The sequence below is a fragment of the Scyliorhinus canicula genome, chromosome 2 (assembly GCF_902713615.1).
Source record: "Scyliorhinus canicula chromosome 2, sScyCan1.1, whole genome shotgun sequence".
NCBI lineage: Eukaryota > Metazoa > Chordata > Chondrichthyes > Carcharhiniformes > Scyliorhinidae > Scyliorhinus > Scyliorhinus canicula.
The window spans coordinates 80,666,502-80,687,178 of record NC_052147.1 but is presented as its reverse complement, the minus strand read 5'-3'; the positions used below and the strand labels follow the sequence as shown (position 1 = coordinate 80,687,178).

At 49.6% G+C, this 20,677-nt stretch overlaps 1 protein-coding gene across 5 annotated transcripts in view; it reads left to right on the top strand.

The window, feature by feature from the left end:
• The window catches only part of akap6 (A kinase (PRKA) anchor protein 6), a 711,546-nt gene that overhangs the window by 316,108 nt on the left and 374,761 nt on the right, over nt 1-20,677 (top strand). For all 5 annotated transcript variants that reach the window (XM_038781180.1, XM_038781196.1, XM_038781187.1 and 2 more), the window contains one exon: nt 2,009-2,105. In XM_038781180.1, coding sequence (XP_038637108.1) covers nt 2,009-2,105 — 97 coding nt within the window. The remainder of the gene's footprint in view (nt 1-2,008; nt 2,106-20,677) is intronic.

The window sequence follows — 20,677 nt, the reverse complement described above, 5'->3', positions numbered from 1 at the left end:
AATCATAAGCCAAGTTATAATTAATTGCTTTGGTGCTTCTTAAATTAATTATTGCAAGCATAATGTTTATAAATCTATTTAATTACAACATAAATTAAAAACCTGAAATCATACATTCAGCACTTTGTGAAATTCAGATCCAGAGATACATCACATAACTTCCCGGTTCTCCAGCATTGCATTTAGAGGGTACCCCAGTGATGCGCTGGGAAGTCCCTCCAGGAAATTCCCACGTAAGAGTTCATCTGGAATTGCGCAGAAGTGCAAACTTCCTCTCAGTAATTGCGCTGGGCTGGGAACCATCCAACAGAAACAATTCAAATTGGTAACTTAGGATGGTCCCCACCCCCCGGCCAAGCCCAGAAACTCCTCCCGACCCAACCACCCCCACCCCGGACTGACGCCTCCGCTCCCGGACTGATCCCCCCCCGTTCTGGACTGATCCTCCCCCCTCCTGATCTCCTACTTCTGGTCTGCCCCCTTCACACTGACCCCAAATTGCTGAACTGAGCTCCCTCTCCTACCCGATCTCTTCCCCCCCCCCCCCCACCTCAGTCTGACTTGACCCACTTCCCCCCCCAGCTCTCTCCGGTCAAACTGACCCTCCTGCCCCCCTCCTCGTCTGCCCGTCTATCCACCCCATCCCTTCCACCAGACCAACCCGACATCTTAAGACCATAAAACATAAGAGCAGAATTAGGCCACCTAGCCCATCGAGTCTGCTCCACCATTCAATCATGGCTGATATTTTTCTCACCCCCATTCTCCTGCCTTTTCCCCATAACCCCTGATCTACTATTGATCAAAAACCTATCTTTCTCTGTTTTAAAGGCACTCAGTGATTTGGCCTCTACAGCCTTCTGCGGCAAAGAGTTCCACAGATTCACCACCCTCTGGCTGAAGAAATTTATCCCTGATTTACCCCCCATCCATTCCATTTGTCTGAACCATTAATCCTTCAAGTACACGTACAGCTACAAGTTTTTGTGAACAAATTTGTAATTTATTTAATTTCTATTTAATATTTTAGAGTTCTTTTGGACCTCTGATGCCACAACCTTTCTCGGTTAATATGTGGTCACATGACCATGACCCTGTCATTGTTCCTCTTCAGTTATTGGCAGTTAGATATTCAAAGCTTGTCTGCTACATGCAAGACTGTGATCAGAAACCTTTTCATGAGGATCAGCTGACATGACTTTCAGTTGTCATGGCTCGATTTAAAGAGTCACGCCCTGCACATCTTCGGCGCCTGAACTACCTGACAGAATGTCAATATGTTCTTGGGCATTAATGAGCATCATTATGTGACTTCAGTTGAATTTTTTTTTTTATTGTGCCTGACACAGAGTTGGAGGAGAATGCTTGATATCAACCCGCCCGTCCCTTAAACTCTCAACACAGGAGAGGCGAATGCAAAAAGGGAGCCGAGATTCAGGATAATTGGGTTCTGCATTAAACACCTAACCCCACCCGTCCAATTTTGGTAGCATTATGTTGCTGGAACAGCGGTATTTCAGGGTCAAATTTTTAGTTGTTGAGGTTTGGGCTCCATCATGGTTTGATGAGCAATGCACCTCCCACTTTGATACTGGGTCTATGAGATCTCACATTTGAAAATAAGGTTGACATTGAATTAGAAAACGTCCGCTCGTGCAAAAATCGGGGTATGGTAACCAGTCACACTGAAGTCAGGGGTGGAGAGCACAGTAAATCATTCAGGATATCTGTTTCTGATCGCTGCCCAGAGTCCTTCTCCATTACACCTTGGAAAGCATGCTGGATGAGGACAGGATCAGACTTGTCTGTGATTTCTGCTACAATCAAATAGCCAGCAAAGAAATGGAAGATACTGGAAGAATTGCAGATTCAAAACTCTACCTTTTGTGATAGGATAGAACAACTGAAAATAAATCTGTGAAACCGTCTTCTGGGAAAAAAAGTTATTCATTTCAAATATAACCATTTTCTCCGAATTGATGTGGCATGATTTGCTTTTTTTTTGCAGAGTTTTAAACTTAATGTAGACAGTCACTGTGCACTTAAAGATGCTGTGGTGGAAGAGGGACAGCAGCTTCTGGAGCTCATTGAATGGCACAAATCAGGTGAGTCCCCAAAGCAAGTAAAGATGTCAGAACAGATTGCCTGTTCAGATTTCCTCTATTTATTTTCGAAAGTCACATTTAATTTGTTGGTGACACATATAAACAAGTTTGCATGAGACATTTGTACGTCGCTGATTATCTGAGATTTCACACATGGCATCAAGTCTCTCTGGTGGTGTAGAAGATTGGAAAATCAGGCCTCGACCAAGTTTGCCTTTGGCCTGATTTTGCAATCGGCTGATGCTCAGAGGGACTTGGGTGTACTTGTACAAGTGTGACGATCCCAGTGGATAATACTGTACACGTTGGATCCCTGATTGAAACCTGGCTTGATAGTTACTAACTTTTTGTTTAGAAACTGTGGAGGAAAGTTACTAAAATGTACAGGAGCTGCTGTTGAACTTTTAACACAAATGTATTAAACAGGAAAAATTAACTATATTACACTGGACAAAGGTTTGGAAAGATCTCAATTTAAACCCTTCTAATTCACACCCGCAATATCTTTACAGACACATAAACCAGTGAAGAGCTATCACTAACGTGCCATACAAAGGCACATCTTAGCACTGGCACAGTTGAAAATTGTTTTCCTCTAATAAATTCCAGAGCCTTCCCATGTTTCTTTTCACCTAATGTTTTCATCTCAGAGAGCAGGAAAGCAGCTGCACTGAACACTCTCTTCTGTCTTTTCTCTGTGTCTGTTTCTCTGCGAGGCAACAGAGAAGTTTTTTCCAATATATTTTCCTCCCCACAATCAATAAACTTTTTTTTTTAATAAACAATTTTATTGAGGTAGTTTTTGGCTTTATAAACAGTTACAGACATCATCAGAAAGGAAGCAAAAAAGGCAAAAATGTGCAAACATCCACGTACTTTCAATACTTCCACCGTAACATATTGCACAAGCCCGCTCCCCTCCCACTGGTACTACCCACCATATTTTCCCTCCTACTCTACTCTACCCCCCCCCCTGCTGACGCTCACTCTCCCGCAAAGAAGTCAATAAATGGTTGCCACCTCCGGGTGAACCCCTGCACAGAACCCCTCAAGGCGAACTTAATTTTTTCCATCCCCAGGAAACTCGACATGTCCGCAAGCCACCACTCAGTCTTCGGGGGCTTTGAGTCCCTCCACCCCAATAATATTCGTCGCCGGGCTATCAGGGAAGCAAAGGCCAACACATCGGCCTCTTTCTCCCCCTGGACGCCCGGGTCTTCCGAAACCCCAAAAATTGCCACCGCTGGGCTCATCACCACCCTTGTTTTTAGCACCTGGGACATGACCCCCGCAAATCCCTCCCAGTACCCCCTCAGCTCAGGGCATGCCCAGAACATGTGAACATGGTTCGCTGGTCCTCCCGCGCACCTAGCGCATTTGTCCTCTATCCCGAAAAATTTGCTCATCCGAGCCACCGTCATATGGGCCCGGTGAACGACCTTAAATTGGATCAGCCCGAGCCTAGCACATGTCGCGGTCGAGTTTACCCTACTCAGGGCCTCTGCCCACAGCCCATCCTCCATTTCCCCGCCTATCTCCTTCTCCCATTTAAGTTTCAGTTCCTCTGTCTGGGACCCTTCCTCCCTCATGAGCACCTTATAAATACCCGAGACTCTACCCTCCCCTTCATCCCTCCCAGAGACTATTCTGTCTAGGATCCCCATTGGCGGGAGGCGCGGGAAAGATGGGACCTGTCTACGAACAAAGTCCCGCAACTGTAGGTATCTAAAATCATTTCCCCTTACCAACCCAAATTTCTCCTCCAAGCTCCTCAAACTCGCGAAGCTCCCTTCCAGGAACATATCACCCACCCTTCCCGCCCCTGCTCGCCGCCATACTCGGAACCCCCCATCCATTCTGCCGGGGGCAAACCGATGGTTGTCGCAGATTGGCGCCCAGACAGACGCCCCCATCTCCCCCACATGCCTCCTCCACTGGCCCCATATCCGCAAGGTCGCCACCACTACCGGGCTGGTGATGTACTTGGCCGGCGGCAGCGGTAGAGGAGCCGTGACCAGGGCTTCCAAACTGGAGCCCCTGCACGAAGCCGCCTCCACCCGCTCCCAAATAGACCCCGTACCCACCATCCACTTCCTTATCATAGCGATGTTGGCCGCCCAGTAATAATTGACCAGACTCGGCAAAGCCAGCCCTCCCTCGCTGCGGTTCCTCTCCAACATCGCCTTCTTCACCCGCGGAGACTTTCCCGCCCAGACAAAGCTCATGATCAGCCCGTTAACTCTTTTGAAGAAGGACTGTGGGATAAAGATCGGGAGGCACTGAAAAATAAACAAAAATCGAGGGAGGATTGTCATCTTTACAGTCTGCACCCTCCCTGCCAGCGACAGCGGGAGTGCATCCCATCTCCGAAATTCTCCCTTCATTTGCTCCACCACCCTGGCCAAATTTAACTTATGCAGCCTGCCCCAGGCTCGTGCCACCTGGATTCCCAAATACCGGAAATTTTCCTCAACCAGCCTAAACGGTAGCCCTCTCAATCTGTTCTCCTGGCCCCTTGCCTGGACCACAAACATTTCACTCTTGACCGTATTTAATTTGTATCCTGAGAACTGGCCGAACTCCCTCAGCATTCCCAGTATAGTTCCCATCCCGGCCACTGGGTCCGACACGTACAGGAGCAGGTCGTCTGCATAAAGAGAAACCCTGTGTTCAACCCCGCCCCTCACCATCCCCTTCCAACCCTCTGCGGCTCTCAGCGCCATCGCCAGCGGCTCTATGGCCAGCGCAAACAGCAGCGGGGAGAGCGGGCAGCCCTGCCTGGTCCCTCGGTACAACCTAAAGTACTCCGACACTTCTCTGTTGGTCCTGACGCTGGCCCTCGGGGCCTGATATAATAATTTGATCCAATCCACCAATCCCTCCCCGAACCCAAACCGTCCGAGCACCTCCCATAGATAGTCCCACTCCACCCGGTCAAAGGCCTTCTCGGCGTCCATTGCCACCACTACCTCCACCTCTCTACCCGCCGGGGGCATCATTATCACGTTGAGCAATCTCCTCAGATTGGCCGCCAGCTGCCGACCTTTCACGAACCCCGTTTGATCCTCCCCAATCACCTCCGGTACACAGTCCTCCATTCTACCCGCCAGTACCTTTGCCAGGAGCTTGGCGTCTACATTAATCAGGGAGATTGGCCTGTAGGACCCGCACACCTCCGGGTCTTTACCCCGCTTCAATATCAGAGATATGGTGGCTTGTGACATTGTCGGCGGCAGGGTCCCTCTGTCCCTTGCCTCATTGAAAACCCTCGCCAAGACCGGGCCCACCAGCTCAGAGAACTTCCTATAAAACTCTACTGGGTATCCATCCGGCCCCGGGGACTTCCCCGACTGCATGGCCTTTAGGCCCCCCAATACCTCCTCTACTCTAATCGGGGCGCCCAGCTCTTCCACTCGCCCCCCCCCCCCCAACTGTTGGGAATGTTAACCCGTCCAGAAACCTTTTCATCCCCTCCGGTTCTTCCGGCGGCTCCGAAGTATACAGCTTACGATAGAAGTCCCGGAATACCCTATTCAATTCTGCCGGATCCTCCACTTTGCGCCCCCCCTCGTCCCTCACTCTACCTATTTCCCTGGCCGCCTCCCTCCTCCTGAGTTGCTGCGCTAACAGTCTGCTAGCCTTTTCCCCATACTCGTACACCACTCCCCTCGCCTTCCTAAGCTGTTCCACGGCCCTGCTCGTGGATAGTGCCCCCAGTTCCGCCTGTAGCCTCCGCCTCTCCCTGAGTAAAACCTCCCCCGGGGACTCCGTGTGCTCTTCATCTATCCGGCCCATTTCCCTGACCAAGCTATCCATCTCTGCCCGGATGCCTTGGCTCTGTGGGCCCCAATTGAAATCAGCTCCCCCCGCACTACTGCCTTTAGCGCCTCCCACACGGTCGCCGCTGAGACCTCCCCAGTGTCATTCACCTGCAGGTAATTTTTTATACATTTCCGAAGCCTCTCGCAGATCCCCTCCTCCGACAGCAGTCCCACATCTAGCCTCCATTGCGGGCGTTGATAGCTCGCTCCCCCGAACTGCAGGTCCACCCAATGCGGGGCATGGTCTGAAATGGTAATTGCTGAGTATTCCGTGTTCTTTACCTCCCCCATACAGTCCCTGCTTATTACAAAGAAATCTATCCTGGAATATACTTTATGGACGTGCGAGTAAAACGAGTAGCCCCTTCCTGTTGGCTGTCCTTCTCTCCAGGGGTCCACTGCCCCCATTTGCTCCATAAACCCTTTCAGCTCCCTTGCCATTGCTGAGAGTCTACCCGTTCTGGGACACGACCGATCCAAAGTCGGGTCAAGGACCATGTTAAAGTCCCCTCCCATTATTAGCCTGCGAGAATCCAAGTCCGGGATCTTCCCCAGCACTCTTTTAATGAAGTCCACGTCATCCCAGTTCGGGGCATATATATTCACCAGCACCACTCTTCTCCCCTCCAGTCTGCCCGGTACCATCAGGTATCTGCCCCCCCTGTCTGCGGATATGCCCTCTGCCTCAAATTGCACGCGCTTGTTGATCATGATTGCCACCCCTCTGGACTTCGAGTCCAAGTCCGAGTGGAAGACCTGGCTAATCCAGCCCTTCCTTAGCCTGGTCTGGTCTGACACTTTCAGATGTGTCTCCTGCAACATAATTACGTCCGCCCTCAGGGCCCGCAAGTGCGCGAACACCCGCGCCCTCTTAACCGGCCCATTCAGTCCCTTGACGTTCCAGGTGATCAGCCTGGTCGGGGGGCACATCCCACCCCCCCCACCCCGCCGGTCAGCCATAGCCTTTCTCGGGCCGGCCCCTGACCCGTGCGTCGCGCCATTCCTGGCCCGCCCTTTGGCTGCCTCCACCCTCGACCTCCTTTCCAGTGCCTATTTCAAGTCCCTCTCCCGTCAGCAGAACAACCCCCCCCCCTCCCCTAACCCAATCCCCCGATACCCCCACCCCCGCCATCTACTGGCTGTAACTTTCCCCCCCCATCTGACTTCCTTGACTAGCCAATCTGCTAGCCCGGTGACTCAACACTCCGGCGCCTTCCTGTCCCATTCCCCTTGTTCCCCCGTCCTCCTCCCCACCCACTGGGGCAAGCCGGCTCCAGTGTCTTCCGCGAGCTGCACAAAAAGCCCAAACAGGGAAAAAAAAAAACAACAAAAAAAAAGGGAAAAAACCACACAAAAAAGAGAAAAAGCACATAAATGCCCATGAACAAAGGAAAGAGTCTCAAATGTTCCGCTTGGCCCCTTTGGCCCAGCAAACCGTTGAACAGCAGTCCAGGCACATTCGGCGTTCCTTCCCACAAAAATCCTCGGGCCCTAACTCGTGTCCTTGGGGCCTCCTTTCGGGACCAGCCCCAGGTCCCTCACAAAATCCATCGCTTCTTCGGGCTCGGAGAAGTAGTGGTGTTGACCCTGGTGCGTGACCCATAGCCGGGCTGGGAACAGCAGACCAAACTTCACGTGCTTCTTGAACAGCACCTCCTTGACATTCTTAAAGGCTGCTCGCCGCCGAGCCACCTCCTGGCTTAGGTCCTGATAAATGCGGAGAACACTGTTGTTCCACGTGCTGCTCCTGGCGCTCTTTGCCCACTGCAGCACCCGCTCCTTGTCCACGAACCTGTGGAACCTAATCACCATCGGGCGGGGGGGGGTCCGCTCGGCCGCCCCTGCCTTGCCTGCACTCTGTGTGCCCCCTCCAGCTCCAGCGGTCGTGGAAAGGCTTCGGCCCCCATCAGCTGCTTCAGCAGGTCTGCTACAAACGCTGCAGCATCAGCTCCCTCCGCCCCCTCCGGGAGGCCGACCATCCTCAGATTGTTCCTGCGGACTTTATTCTCCAGCTCCTCCACTCTGTCCAGCAGTCTTCTCTGCCGCTCTTTCAGGCCGTCCACTTCTATCGCTGCAACCGTTTGCGCATCCGCCTGCTCCTCCACCGCCTCTCCCAGCTCCTTAACTTTAACATCCTGGGCGTCCAGCCTCTGGTTCAGCTGATCCACCGCTTTCTGGATTGGGTCCAAGCTGTCCCGCTTCAGCGCTTCAAAACTGGACTTCATTACCTGGAGCATGTTATCCAGCGCCAGCTGGATTGCTGAGTCCGGGGTCCGTGTGTCCACCATCTTAGGTCCCAGGTAATTTTCTTCAGGTCCTTGTCTCTGTCCCTTTTTCTCCTTCTTCTTCTGCCTTCTGGAATCCCGCTGTTCCATATGCCGCAGCCCGCTCCTCAGCGCCTTCGCTGCCGCTTTCCTTTGCCCAGCTCCTTAAATTTTTCCCCTCCTGGGCATCTGAAGTGGGTCCAAGCTGTCCCTCCTCAGCAACTCCAAACTTTTTTTTCCCTTTGTCCTGGAGGAAGGAAGGTCCGTGGGTCCGCCATCTTACCCTTCAGGTCAGCTTCCTCCTTGCCTCCGTCTCTCTCCCTTTCTTCCTCACCTGCTGGCCTCCCACACTTCCATTTGCAGCAGCTCGCTCTCCTCTTCTTTCACGGCAGCTTTTCTGCCGCCCCCGTGGTCCCGCTATCGCGGGGAATCAGCTGTTCCACCCCGCCGGAGTGAGAGCCCACCGAATGTGCGGCTCACTCGGACATCGCCGCCACCGGAAGTCCCACAATCAATTAACTTTTAACCTATCTCTCTATCTCTCGGGGTTGTAAAACCTCATTAAAAATATATATACAGGTGACATGTGGCACAGTGGTTAGCACGGCTGCCTACCGCACTGGTTTACTGTCCGTGTGGAGTTTGCACATTCTCCCTATGTCTGTGTGGGTCTCACCCCCACAACCCAAAGATGTGCAGGTTAGATGGATTGGCCACACTAAATTGCCCCTTAATTGGAAAAAAATTATTGGGTACTCTAAATTTATAAAAAAAAGAGAAAGAAAATATACATATATACACAAACAAACCCCAAAGTCCTGTCATTTCAGTCAGAAGTCCATACAGACTTCCCGGCACCAAGCTAAAATGAAAATGAAAATCGCTTATTGTCACGAGTAGGCTTCAAATGAAGTTACTGTGAAAAGCCCCTAGTCGCCACATTCCGGCGCCTGTTCGGGAAGGCTGTTACAGGAATCGAACCGTGCTGCTGGCTTGCCTTGGTCTGCTTTCAAAGCCAGCGATTAGCCCTGTGAGCTAAACAGCCCCTGACTGCAGCTGGAATCCTTTTTACCTTAACACACAAATATATATATTAAAATTAAAAATGATACATTGTTCCTAACAAAAGGAACATAAAGTTACTGTGCTGGTACAGTAACCAATTAGGAAGTAAACTGGCATGTTGGCTTTAATTGCAAGGACTTTTGAGTACAAGAATAAAGGACAGTGGTTAGCTCTGCTGCCTCACAGCGCCACATATCCGGATTCAATTCCGACCTTGGGTGACTGTGTGGAATTTGCATGTTCTCCCCGTATCTGCGTAGGTGTCCTCCGGTTTTCTCCCACAGTCCAAGGTTGTGCAGGTTAGGTGGATTGACCATGATAAATTGCCCAATGCAGACACGGGGAGAATGCGCAGACTCCGTACAGACCAAGCTGGGAGTCGAACCTGGGACCCTGGCACTGTGAAGCCACAGTGCTAACCACTGTGCTGCCCATAAAACATTTTGTGCCAATTTCATCTCCATTTTTAAAGAATGGAATGCTTGCATTGGAGGCTGTCCAGCGAAAGTTCATTAGGTTTATTAAGGGGAGGTGGTGGTCATGTAGTAATCCAGAAGCTCAGGCTGAAGTTCCAACGACGTATGGGTTCAAATCCCATCATAGCAGCTGATGGAATTTAAATTAAGTTAATAAAAATCTTCAATTGCTGTAAAAACCTATCTGGTTCACAACCTTCCTTTTGGGAAGGAAATCTGCCTCCTTACCTCGTCTGTTCTACATTACTCTAGATTCACAGCAATGTGGCAGATTCTTAAATGCTCTCTGAAATGGCCTCACACCCCACTCAGCTAAAGGGCAATTAGGAATGAGCAACACACGCTGACCTTGCCAGCAATACCCACACCCCATGAAAGAATCATTTTTTAAAAATCATCTCCTTGGGATGAGATGGTTGTTCTATGATGAGAGGAGAGTAAGTTGAGTTGATACTCTCTGCAGTTAAGAAGAATGAAAGATGGTCTTATTACAGGATTCTGAAATGGTTTTGACAGCGTAGATACTGGGAGGTTGTTTTTCCTGGTCGGGGAATCTAAATCATGGGCCCGGTCTCAGGCTGAGGAGAAAATTCTTCATTCATAGGATCATAGAACCATTGAATTGTAGAATTTACAGTATAGAAGGAGGCCATTTGGGCCATCGAGTCTCTACCAGCCCTTGGAAAGAGCACCCGACTTACGCCAATGCCTCCACCCTATCCCCGTAACCCAGTAACCCCACTTAACCTTTTGGACACTAAGGGGCAATTTAGCATGGCCAATCCACCTAACCTGCACATCTTTGGACTGTGGGAGGAAACTGGAGCACCCGGAGGAAACCCATGCAGACACGGGGAGAAAGTACAAACAGTATTACGGTGGTAGAAAGGATGCAAGATGGGGACTCTTCTTCCGAGGTAGTATGGGCTGAGGTTAGAAACAGGAAAGGAGAGGTCACCCTGTTGGGAGTTTTCTATAGGCCACCTAATAGTTCTAGAGATGTAGAGGAAAGGATGGCGAAGATGATTCTGGAAAAGAGCGAAAGTAACAGGGTAGTTGTTATGGGAGACTTTAACTTTCCTAATATTGACTGGAAAAGATATAGTTCGAGTACATTGGATGGGTCGTTCTTTGTACAATGTGTGCAGGAGGGTTTTCTGACACAATATGTTGACAGGCCAACAAGAGGTGAGGCCACTTTGGATTTGGTTTTGGGTAATGAACCAGGCCAGGTGTTAGATCTGGAGGTAGGTGAACACTTTGGAGACAGTGACCACAATTCGGTGACCTTTACGTTAGTGATGGAAAGGGATAAGTATACCCCGCAGAGCAAGAGTTATAGCTGGGGGAAGGGCAATTATGATGCCATTAGACATGACTTAGGATGTGTTGGTTGGAGAAGTAGGCTGCAAGGGTTGGGCACACTGGATATGTGGAGCTTGTTCAAGGAACAGCTATTGCATGTTCTTGATAAGTACGTACCAGTCAGGCAGGGAGGAAGGGGTCGAGCGAGGGAACCGTGGTTTACCAAAGAAGTGGAATCTCTTGTTAAGAGGAAGAAGGAGGCCTATGTGAAGATGAGGCGTGAAGTTTCAGTTGGGGCGCTTGATAGTTACAAGGAAGCGAGGAAGGATCTAAAGAGAGAGCTGAGACGAGCAAGGAGGGGACATGAGAAGTCTTTGGCAGGTAGGATCAAGGAAAACCCAAAAGCTTTCTATAGGTATGTCAGGAATAAAAGAATGACTAGGGTAAGAGTAGGGCCAGTCAAGGACAGTGGTGGGAAGTTGTGTGTGGAGGCTGAGGAGATAAGCGAGATACTAAATGCATACTTTTCGTCAGTATTCACTCAAGAAAAAGATAATATTGTGGAGGAGAATGCTGAGACCCAGGCTATTAGAATAGATGGCATTGAGGTGCGTAGGGAAGAAGTGTTGGCAATTCTGGACAAGGTGAAAATAGATAAGTCCCCGGGGCCGGATGGGATTTATCCTAGGATTCTCTGGGAAGCCAGGGAAGAGATTGCTGAGCCTTTGGCTTTGATTTTTAGGTCATCATTGGCTACAGGAATAGTGCCAGAGGACTGGAGGATAGCAAATGTGGTCCCTTTGTTCAAGAAGGGGAGTAGAGATAACCCCGGTAACTATAGGCCGGTGAGCCTAACGTCTGTGGTGGGTAAAGTCTTGGAGAGGATTATAAAAGATACGATTTATAATCATCTAGATAGGAATAATATGATTAGGGATAGTCAGCATGGTTTTGTGAAGGGTAGGTCATGCCTCACAAACCTTATCGAGTTCTTTGAGAAGGTGACTGAACAGGTAGACAAGGGTAGAGCAGTTGATGTGGTGTATATGGATTTCAGTAAAGCGTTTGATAAGGTTCCACACGGTCGGCTATTGCAGAAAATACGGAGGCTGGGGATTGAGGGTGATTTAGAGATGTGGATCAGAAATTGGCTAGTTGAAAGAAGACAGAGAGTGGTAGTTGATGGGAAATGTTCAGAATGGAGTTCAGTTACGAGTGGCGTACCACAAGGATCTGTTCTGGGGCCGTTGCTGTTTGTCATTTTTATAAATGACCTAGAGGAGGGCGCAGAAGGATGGGTGAGTAAATTTGCAGACGACACTAAAGTCGGTGGAGTTGTAGACAGTGTGGAAGGATGTTGCAGGTTACAGAGGGACATAGATAAGCTGCAGAGCTGGGCTGAGAGGTGGCAAATGGAGTTTAATGTGGAGAAGTGTGAGGTGATTCACTTTGGAAAGAATAACAGGAATGCGGAATATTTGGCTAATGGTAAAATTCTTGGTAGTGTGGATGAGCAGAGGGATCTCGGTGTCCATGTACATAGATCCCTGAAAGTTGCCACCCAGGTTGATAGGGTTGTGAAGAAGGCCTATGGTGTGTTGGCCTTTATTGGTAGAGGGATTGAGTTCCGGAGCCATGAGGTCATGATGCAGCTGTACCAAACTCTGGTACGGCCGCATTTGGAGTATTGCGTACAGTTCTGGTCGCCTCATTATAGGAAGGACGTGGAAGCTTTGGAACGGGTGCAGAGGAGATTTACCAGGATGTTGCCTGGTATGGAGGGAAAATCTTATGAGGAAAGGCTGATGGACTTGAGGTTGTTTTCGTTAGAGAGAAGAAGGTTAAGAGGTGACTTAATAGAGGCATACAAAATGATCAGAGGGTTAGATAGGGTGGACAGCGAGAGCCTTCTCCCGCGGATGGAGGTGGCTAGCACGAGGGGACATAGCCTTAAATTGAGGGGTAATAGATATAGGACAGAGGTCAGAGGTGGGTTTTTTACGCAAAGAGTGGTGAGGCCGTGGAATGCCCTACCTGCAACAGTAGTGAACTCGCCAACATTGAGGGCATTTAAAAATTTATTGGATAAGCATATGGATGATAAGGGCATAGTGTAGGTTAGATGGCCTTTAGTTTTTTTTTCCATGTCGGTGCAACATCGAGGGCCGAAGGGCCTGTACTGCGCTGTATCGTTCTATGTTCTATGTTCTATGTTCCACACAGAGAGTGACCCAAGGCTGGAATTGAACCCGGGTCCCTGAAGCTTTGAGGCAACAATGCTAACCACTGTGCCACCTTGCCACCCACTCAAGGGAAAGAAGTCTTTGGAATTCTCTACCTTAATGAATTGTGGATGTTCCACTGTTGAATATATTGAAGGCTGATATAGACAGATTGTTTTTGTCTCAGGGAATCGAGAGGTATGGGAAGCAGGTAGGAAAGTGGAGTTGAAGTTGAAGATTAGCTTTGATCGTATTGAATGCTGGAGAAGACTCAATCGGTTGTAAAATCTACTCCAGGCCCTATTTCTTGTGATTGTGTTTCTCCAATGTTTAAAATATTACAGTGAGCCACCATCTTTATAGGGGTAATGCGTAACAGGGCGAATGCGCTTTCATCACTGGGCCTCGATTTGCAAATATCACAGTGCTGGCGGCATCAAGTTAACACTTTTAACAATGCCCTCCAATAACAATTCACCCCAATCCTTTCTGGAAGGAACAAGTGGTAAATAGGACCTACTCCGTCTGCCCAACCTCACCTCCAATGCTCAATTAAAATGACACACCACATTGGTAACCCTAGAGAAATTTATAAAGCGATAAAATATTGAAAGAAATGGCTGTGGTGAGGGAAAAACAGTAGGAGACACAGAAATGGGAGAATGATTGTGCCCCTGCTCAGAAAGTATGGAATTGCTTGAGATTTCAGACCAGCCATTTAATTAGAGGGATGATCCACCTGATTGTGTTATTTGTTTTAGTGGCATTTTCGAGATACATTTTAGGGCTATAAAATGAGATTCATGATTAAAAGTGTGAAGACTGCCAGAAAGAAGCTGTCAGTGTTTGTGATGGTGGATTTGTGTCACCTGCGGATGATGTAATTGGATTCTGCACATATGCTGACTAGTGCACGTGTGCAGACCAGTATCGGTGGCCACCTTGCAGGAGATACAGCGGGAATTTAAGTCACATTGAATGAACTGATGAAGATGGCTTGCTTGCACCTGAAATTGCAACAGAATTGCACCACAATAGAAACCATCCGATCTGGCCGCATCACAGCCTGGTATGGCAACTGTTCGGCCCAAGACCGTAAGAAACTACAGGGAGTCGTAAACATAGCCCAGCCCATCACACGAAACCCGCCTCCCATCCATTGACTCCGTCTGTACCTCCCGCTGCCTGGGGAAAGCGGGCAGCATAATCGAAGACCCCTCCCACCCGGCTTATTCACTCTTCCAACTTCTTCCATCGGGCAGGAAATACAAAAGTCTGAGAACACATTCAAAAACAGCTTCTTCTCCACTGTTATCAGACTTCTTATGGACTGATGTGATCTCTACACACATCTCTACTGAGTAGTACTGCACAACTGTCTGCTTCACCTGATGCCTGCGTCTATGTATTTACGTTGTATATTTATGTATGTCCTTTGTTTTTTCGTGCATGCAATGATCTGTCTGGACTGTACACAGAACAAATACTTTTCACTGTACACATGACAATAAACAAATCCAAATCCAGTACGTGTTAACTGTCACTTTTCTGAAGTTTGTTATTATCGAAACCTTGTTACTTACCTGAGCCTCCACTTTACAAGAACAGCTGCCACAGAGTTGCACCATCTCCTCAATGAATACCCATACTGAACATCTGCAATAGACATGGTCCTGTTGAAAGGAATGTTAATTCAGCTTGAAGGTTTTATGTCACTGGGCATTTCCAATCTGATTTAGGGACCATCTGCTTCATGAAGCAGTCTGCAGTCCAGGCCTGTATTAATCAATTGAAAAATGGCATATTTATAGAGACTGCTGGAGGGTGTTGGTAGCAGTTCAGTTGGTCTGAAGAAGCCTTCATAGTCATACGTAGGTTAACTGCAAGTATTTATTGACTCTCAGACCTATTTTCAAACATGTAGTAAAGGGTACAGTCGGAGGATTCTTCATGCTTGCTGGTACACACAACTCTGTTCAACATGCAACTGACCCTGGGTGTGGGTCATTGTGGGGGTGCCACTGTATTCATAGATTCATAGATATTTACAGAACAGTGGGAAGCCATTTGGCCCATCACGTCCATAGCAGTCAACACAGATCCGACTGCACAAATCAAATTTTCCAGTACTTGGCCCTAGCCCTGGAGGTTATGGCAGCATAGTGAATATCGAAATGATTCTTAAATGTTACGAGAGTTTCTGACTCAACCACCCTTTCAGGCAATGAGTTCCAGACTCCCGCCACCATCTGGGTGAAAGTTTTCTCCTCAACTCCCCCCTTAGCCTCCTACCTCTTGGGCGGGATTCTCCGACCCTCTCGCCGGGTCGGAGAATCGCCCGGGGCCGGTGTCAATCCCGCCCCCGCCGTGTCCCGAATTCTCCGCCCCCCTGGGATTCGGCAGGGGCGGAAATCGCACCGCGCCAGTCGGCGGGCCGCCCGTGGCAGTCAGCGGGCCCCCCGCGGCGATTCTCCGGCCCGTGATGGGCCGAAGTCCCACCGCTGACTAGCCTCTCATGCCGGCGTGGATTAAACCACCTCTCTTACCGGCGGGACTGGCGGCGCGGTTGGGCGCCGGCGTCCTGGGGGGGTCGCTGGGCGATCTGACCCCGGGGGGTGCCCCCACGGTGGCCTGGCCCTCGATCGGGGCCCACCGATCGGCGGGCGGGCCTGTGCCATAGGGGCACTCTTTTTCTTCCGCCTTCGCCATGGTCTTCACCATGGTGGAGGCGGAAGAGACCCCCTCCCCAGCGCATGCTCCACTAGGACATCAGCAGCCGCTGACGCTCCGGTGCATGCGCGGACTTACGCCGGCCGGCGAAGTCCTTTCGGCACTGGCTGGCGTGGCGCCAAATGCCGTTCACGCTAGTTGGTGGAGTGGGAACCACTCCGGCGCAGGCCTAGCCCCTCAATGTGAGGGCTTGGCCCCTAAAGGGGCAGAGACTTCTGCACCTTTGGGGCGGCCCGACGCCGGAGTGGTTCACGCCACTCCAACACGCCGGGACCCCCCGCCCCAGCCGGGTAGGGGAGAATCCCGGCCCTTATCTTAAATCTATGCCCCCTGGTTATTGACCCCTCTACTAATGGAAAATGTGCCTTCCTATCCACTCTAACTATGCTCCTCATCATCCTATACATCTCTATCAGGTCCCCTCTCAACCTTTGTTACTCCAAAGTCAACAGCTCCAATAGATCCAATCTTTCCTTATAGCCCAGACCCTCCAGCGCAGGCAGCATCCTCTGCACCCTCTCCAGTGCAATCACATCCTTCATATTATGTGGTGACCAGAACTGCATGCAGTATTCCAGTTGTGGCCTAACCAGGGTTTATGCAGTTCCAACAGGACCTCCCTGCTCTTGTATTCTATGCTAATAATGTAAGTATCCCTATGCCTTCTTAACCACCTTAAGTACCTGCCCTGACACCTTCAGAGACCTGTGGATATGGACTCCAAGATTCCTCTGATCTTCAGTACTATCCAGGGTCCTCCCGTTCATACTATAACCCTTTGCCTTTTTCACCCTCCCCAATTTATTCCCAGCCCATCCTTAATCCTTTCCATAACTAACCTAAATCAAATCAATCATTGTCACTATCTCCAAAATGCTCACTTACTGATGCGCCTTCCACCTGCCGGGCTCATTTCCACACAGTAGGTCCAGAATTGGTCCCTTCCTTGTTGGGCTTTCTATATATTGGCTAAAAAAGTTCCCCTGGATACTATGTAAAAATTTTACTTGCTCCCTACCTTGCACACCGAAACTATTCCAGTTAATATTTGGGTGGTTCATTTACTTTTACTGTCTTATTATTTCTGAAATTTGATTACATATTTGACGCTGTATCTCTCACTGACTGTTTGGAGGCATGTAGCATGCCCCCAACAGTGTGTTTGCCCCTTTTATGGTTTTTACTTCTACTCATATGGCCTCATTTGGTGATTCTTCCAGGATATCATCCCTCCTCACTGCTACAATTGATTCCTTGATCAATGTTGTGACCCTCCCCACCACTCTTTCAATTTCATCCCCCTCCCTATCTCGTTTGAATACCCTATGACCAGGAACATTGAGCTGTCAATCCTACCCATCTTTCAGCCAAGTCTCTGCGTCCCCCTCTCGTCTGTCTTATTCCTCAGGCTTCTTGCATTAAAATATATTCCATTTGCTGTTTTGATTCTGTTGCAAAAGTCCCACCCCCATTTGTTATAGTTAGGGAACAGAGGAGGAGTGGACCCTTCAGCCCTTTAACCTGCTCTGCCACACAACTAGATTACGGCTCATCTTCTAGCTCAATGCCATTTTCCCATGATATTTCCATAGCCCGTGATGTTATTAGAATCTAGAAATCTTCAACATACTCAATAACTGAGGTTCCACAGCCCACTGGAGTAGAACATTCCAAAGATTCACACCCCTCTCACTGAAGATATTCCTCCTCATCTCATTCCATAAATGACTTGCCTCTCATTCTGAGGCTGTGTCACTGTTTCTGACCACCTCACCTCATCCCGCCCTTAAGAATTCTGTAAGTTTCAATGAGACCATCTCTCATTCTTTGAAACCTAGAGAATACAGGCCCAGTCTCATCAATCTCTTCTCATAGACAATCCCACAATCCCAGGAATTAGTTTGATGAACCTCTGCTGCACTCGCTGTGTCACAGGTACATCCTTCCATCCATCCTTTGGTAAGGTACCAAATCGATACATAATATTCATAAGTGGGTTATAACCAAGGCTCGAAGACATCTTTATTCCTGTACACAAATCCTTTTGCAATAAAGGCTAACATATCATTTGCCGTTCTAATTGCTTGTTGCACCTGCATGTTAGCTTTCAGTGACTTATTAAACGGGATACCCAGGTCCCTTTGAACATCAACACATCCTAATCTATCACTATTTAACAAATAATCTGCACAGCAATTCCTCTTGCCAAATTTTGATAACCCCAGACTTATCCACATTTTTTTCCATCTGCTATGTTCTTGGCCACTCACCTGTCCAAATCCCCTTGAAACTGCTTTGTATCTTTCTTGCTATGTTTGTAGTCCTAATATCTTAAAAGATCAATCACAATCCACAAATAGACACAGGAGGTGATTAACATTGCAACTGTACTTGATTGAAGTCGCAGTTGAACTAATAAGAAATCCTGGAACCTGCCACCCCACAAAGTACTGGCTTGCGAAGTATGGCAAGCCAGTCAAAACTGAGAGATCATTGGAGTGGGTGGAGGAGTGAGAGGGTGTGAGTGGTGAAGGTTAAAAGACCTAAACAGCTTCTGAAACAACTGAGGCAAAGTCCCAGAGAACCAAGGCACGACTTTAAACTAACCCAGTTCGGCACTTGCCTGCCCCCATGGCTGCCTGTGCACTGCTTCCAGGGTCAGTGGGTCTGACTGCATCCTACATCCACCCTTCCAGAGTGGAAATCGTGTGATTCAGGGTACGTTTTACCAAGGCGGGCACAGCAAGTCTGGAAATTCCGAGCTATAAGCTCACATTATCCCCATTTTTGTTCCTACAACTGCCATCAGCGAGAGAAGACAGGCGGTGGGATGCCCGAGCTGAGGATCCTGATTCCTTTCAAAGAGAGCATCCTGGAACTCACAAGGAAGGAGCAGGAATAGGCCGGTGCTCAGAGCGAGGTGGGTCTGCGAGAGAAAACTGAGGAGCCACTGCACCTTCATCGAGATGACCAAACTGAAGTGAGTTCTGTGTATCCCAGATCATTGACCTGGCCATGGACTAATATCACCTTCCTTGGCTTAACAAGAACATCACCACTTCACCCGAACAGCCTGGCCCATCCACCAACAGTGTCCCACTGCCCACTCTCCACCTGAGCTCAGAGGAGATGTCGGAAGAAGATTGCAAGGGAGCGGCACGGCTATCACCCGCACCATTCACCAGCACCGTGACAAACACCTCGGTGGGAGACGACAGCAGACAGACTTTTGTGTCACTTCCTGGTGAGCACCACAGTGCTATCTGGTGGAGGCAGGAACGTCCCAGTGATCGGGCAGTTGCAGGTCTGCTGGATCTCAGGACTCAGCTGTGTCCCAGCCAGGTGCGGTACCTATGAACACATTCATCCCTCAGTTGCTTGACTTGCAAATGCAGAGCTTGGAATACCAGGAATGGTTGTCAGTGACACTCCTGCGACTGCAAGGCTGAATGGAGGAGTCCCAAAGCCTTCAGACAGAGGAGATGTTGCTGGCGATTCGCGGCACCCAGGTCAACACTGCAAGGGTGGCATTCGCAGTGGAAAGCCTGGGACAAGGTCGGAAGCATGGCTCAGTACCTCAGAACCATAGCCGAGTGCTTCAACTGTATGGTTAAAACAATGGCGAGCCTCCAGGACTGGCGGCGACAGGTGACGTTGAGGCTTCTGGAGCTCACTCCAGCTACCCCTCCATCCCATGGATAATCCAGGGACTCACGAGCACCCGGAGGGAGGAGGATTGCTGGATCACTTCCCGGGGCCATCCACTTAGGAGACCTGGGAGTGACTCCCAATCTGAATCCCCCTTCCTGAGACCGGCACACAGCGGGCAGAACAGGGTGACACAACAACACCAGTGCGGGGTCCTCCAGGACTCGACCCTCCAAAGGAGGCCTGCCAAGGGCATAGTCATAGAATTCTGATAGTGCAGAAGGAGGCCATTTGAGCCTCGAGTCTGCACCAACTCTCTGAAAGAGCACCCCAACTAGGCTCACTCCCCCACCCTATCCCCGTAACCCCACCTAACCGGCACAACTTTGGACTTTGGTCGGAAACCTGAGCACCCGGAGGAAATCCAAACAGACCCATGCAAACTCCACACAGACTGGAATTCCAAGGCTGGAATTGAACCCAGGTCCCTGGCCCTGTGAGGCAGCAGTGCTGACCACTGTGCTCCCGTGCTGCATCTCAGGCAACAGGACTCGGAAGGCAGCAGGTCGCCTCCACCTCTAATGTGCATCCACGGAACACATCTCAAAGTACTGGAAGGGTAAAGTCAAAGGAATTGTAGGGACACCGGATTTAAGCACAAGTAGTTGGGGGGGGGGGGGGGCGTTGTCACTTGTTAAATTTGGAAATGCAACAATTAAATATTATTGTTCTTCACCACCTAAATGCCTCATAACCTTTAACCCTCCTCCCAATGATGTTGTGCTTCTCCCCATCGGGACACAGGTCTTCTCACTGGCCCTCCATGACCACCAGATGTTTAGGCCCTTTCAGTGCAAATGTTTAATTCGCAGTGATAGGACTCAGGCATGATTCAGTGAACTCGAGACTCTCGCCCCTATCCCCCTCGAGAACAAAAGGTCAAAGGAATGCAGAGTAGAGCCTTGCTCAGACGTGAGCCAGGGTGTCAGCACGCGGGCAGCAGACAGACAGGAGTCAGACATAAGCAGCTGAGGAGTGTCA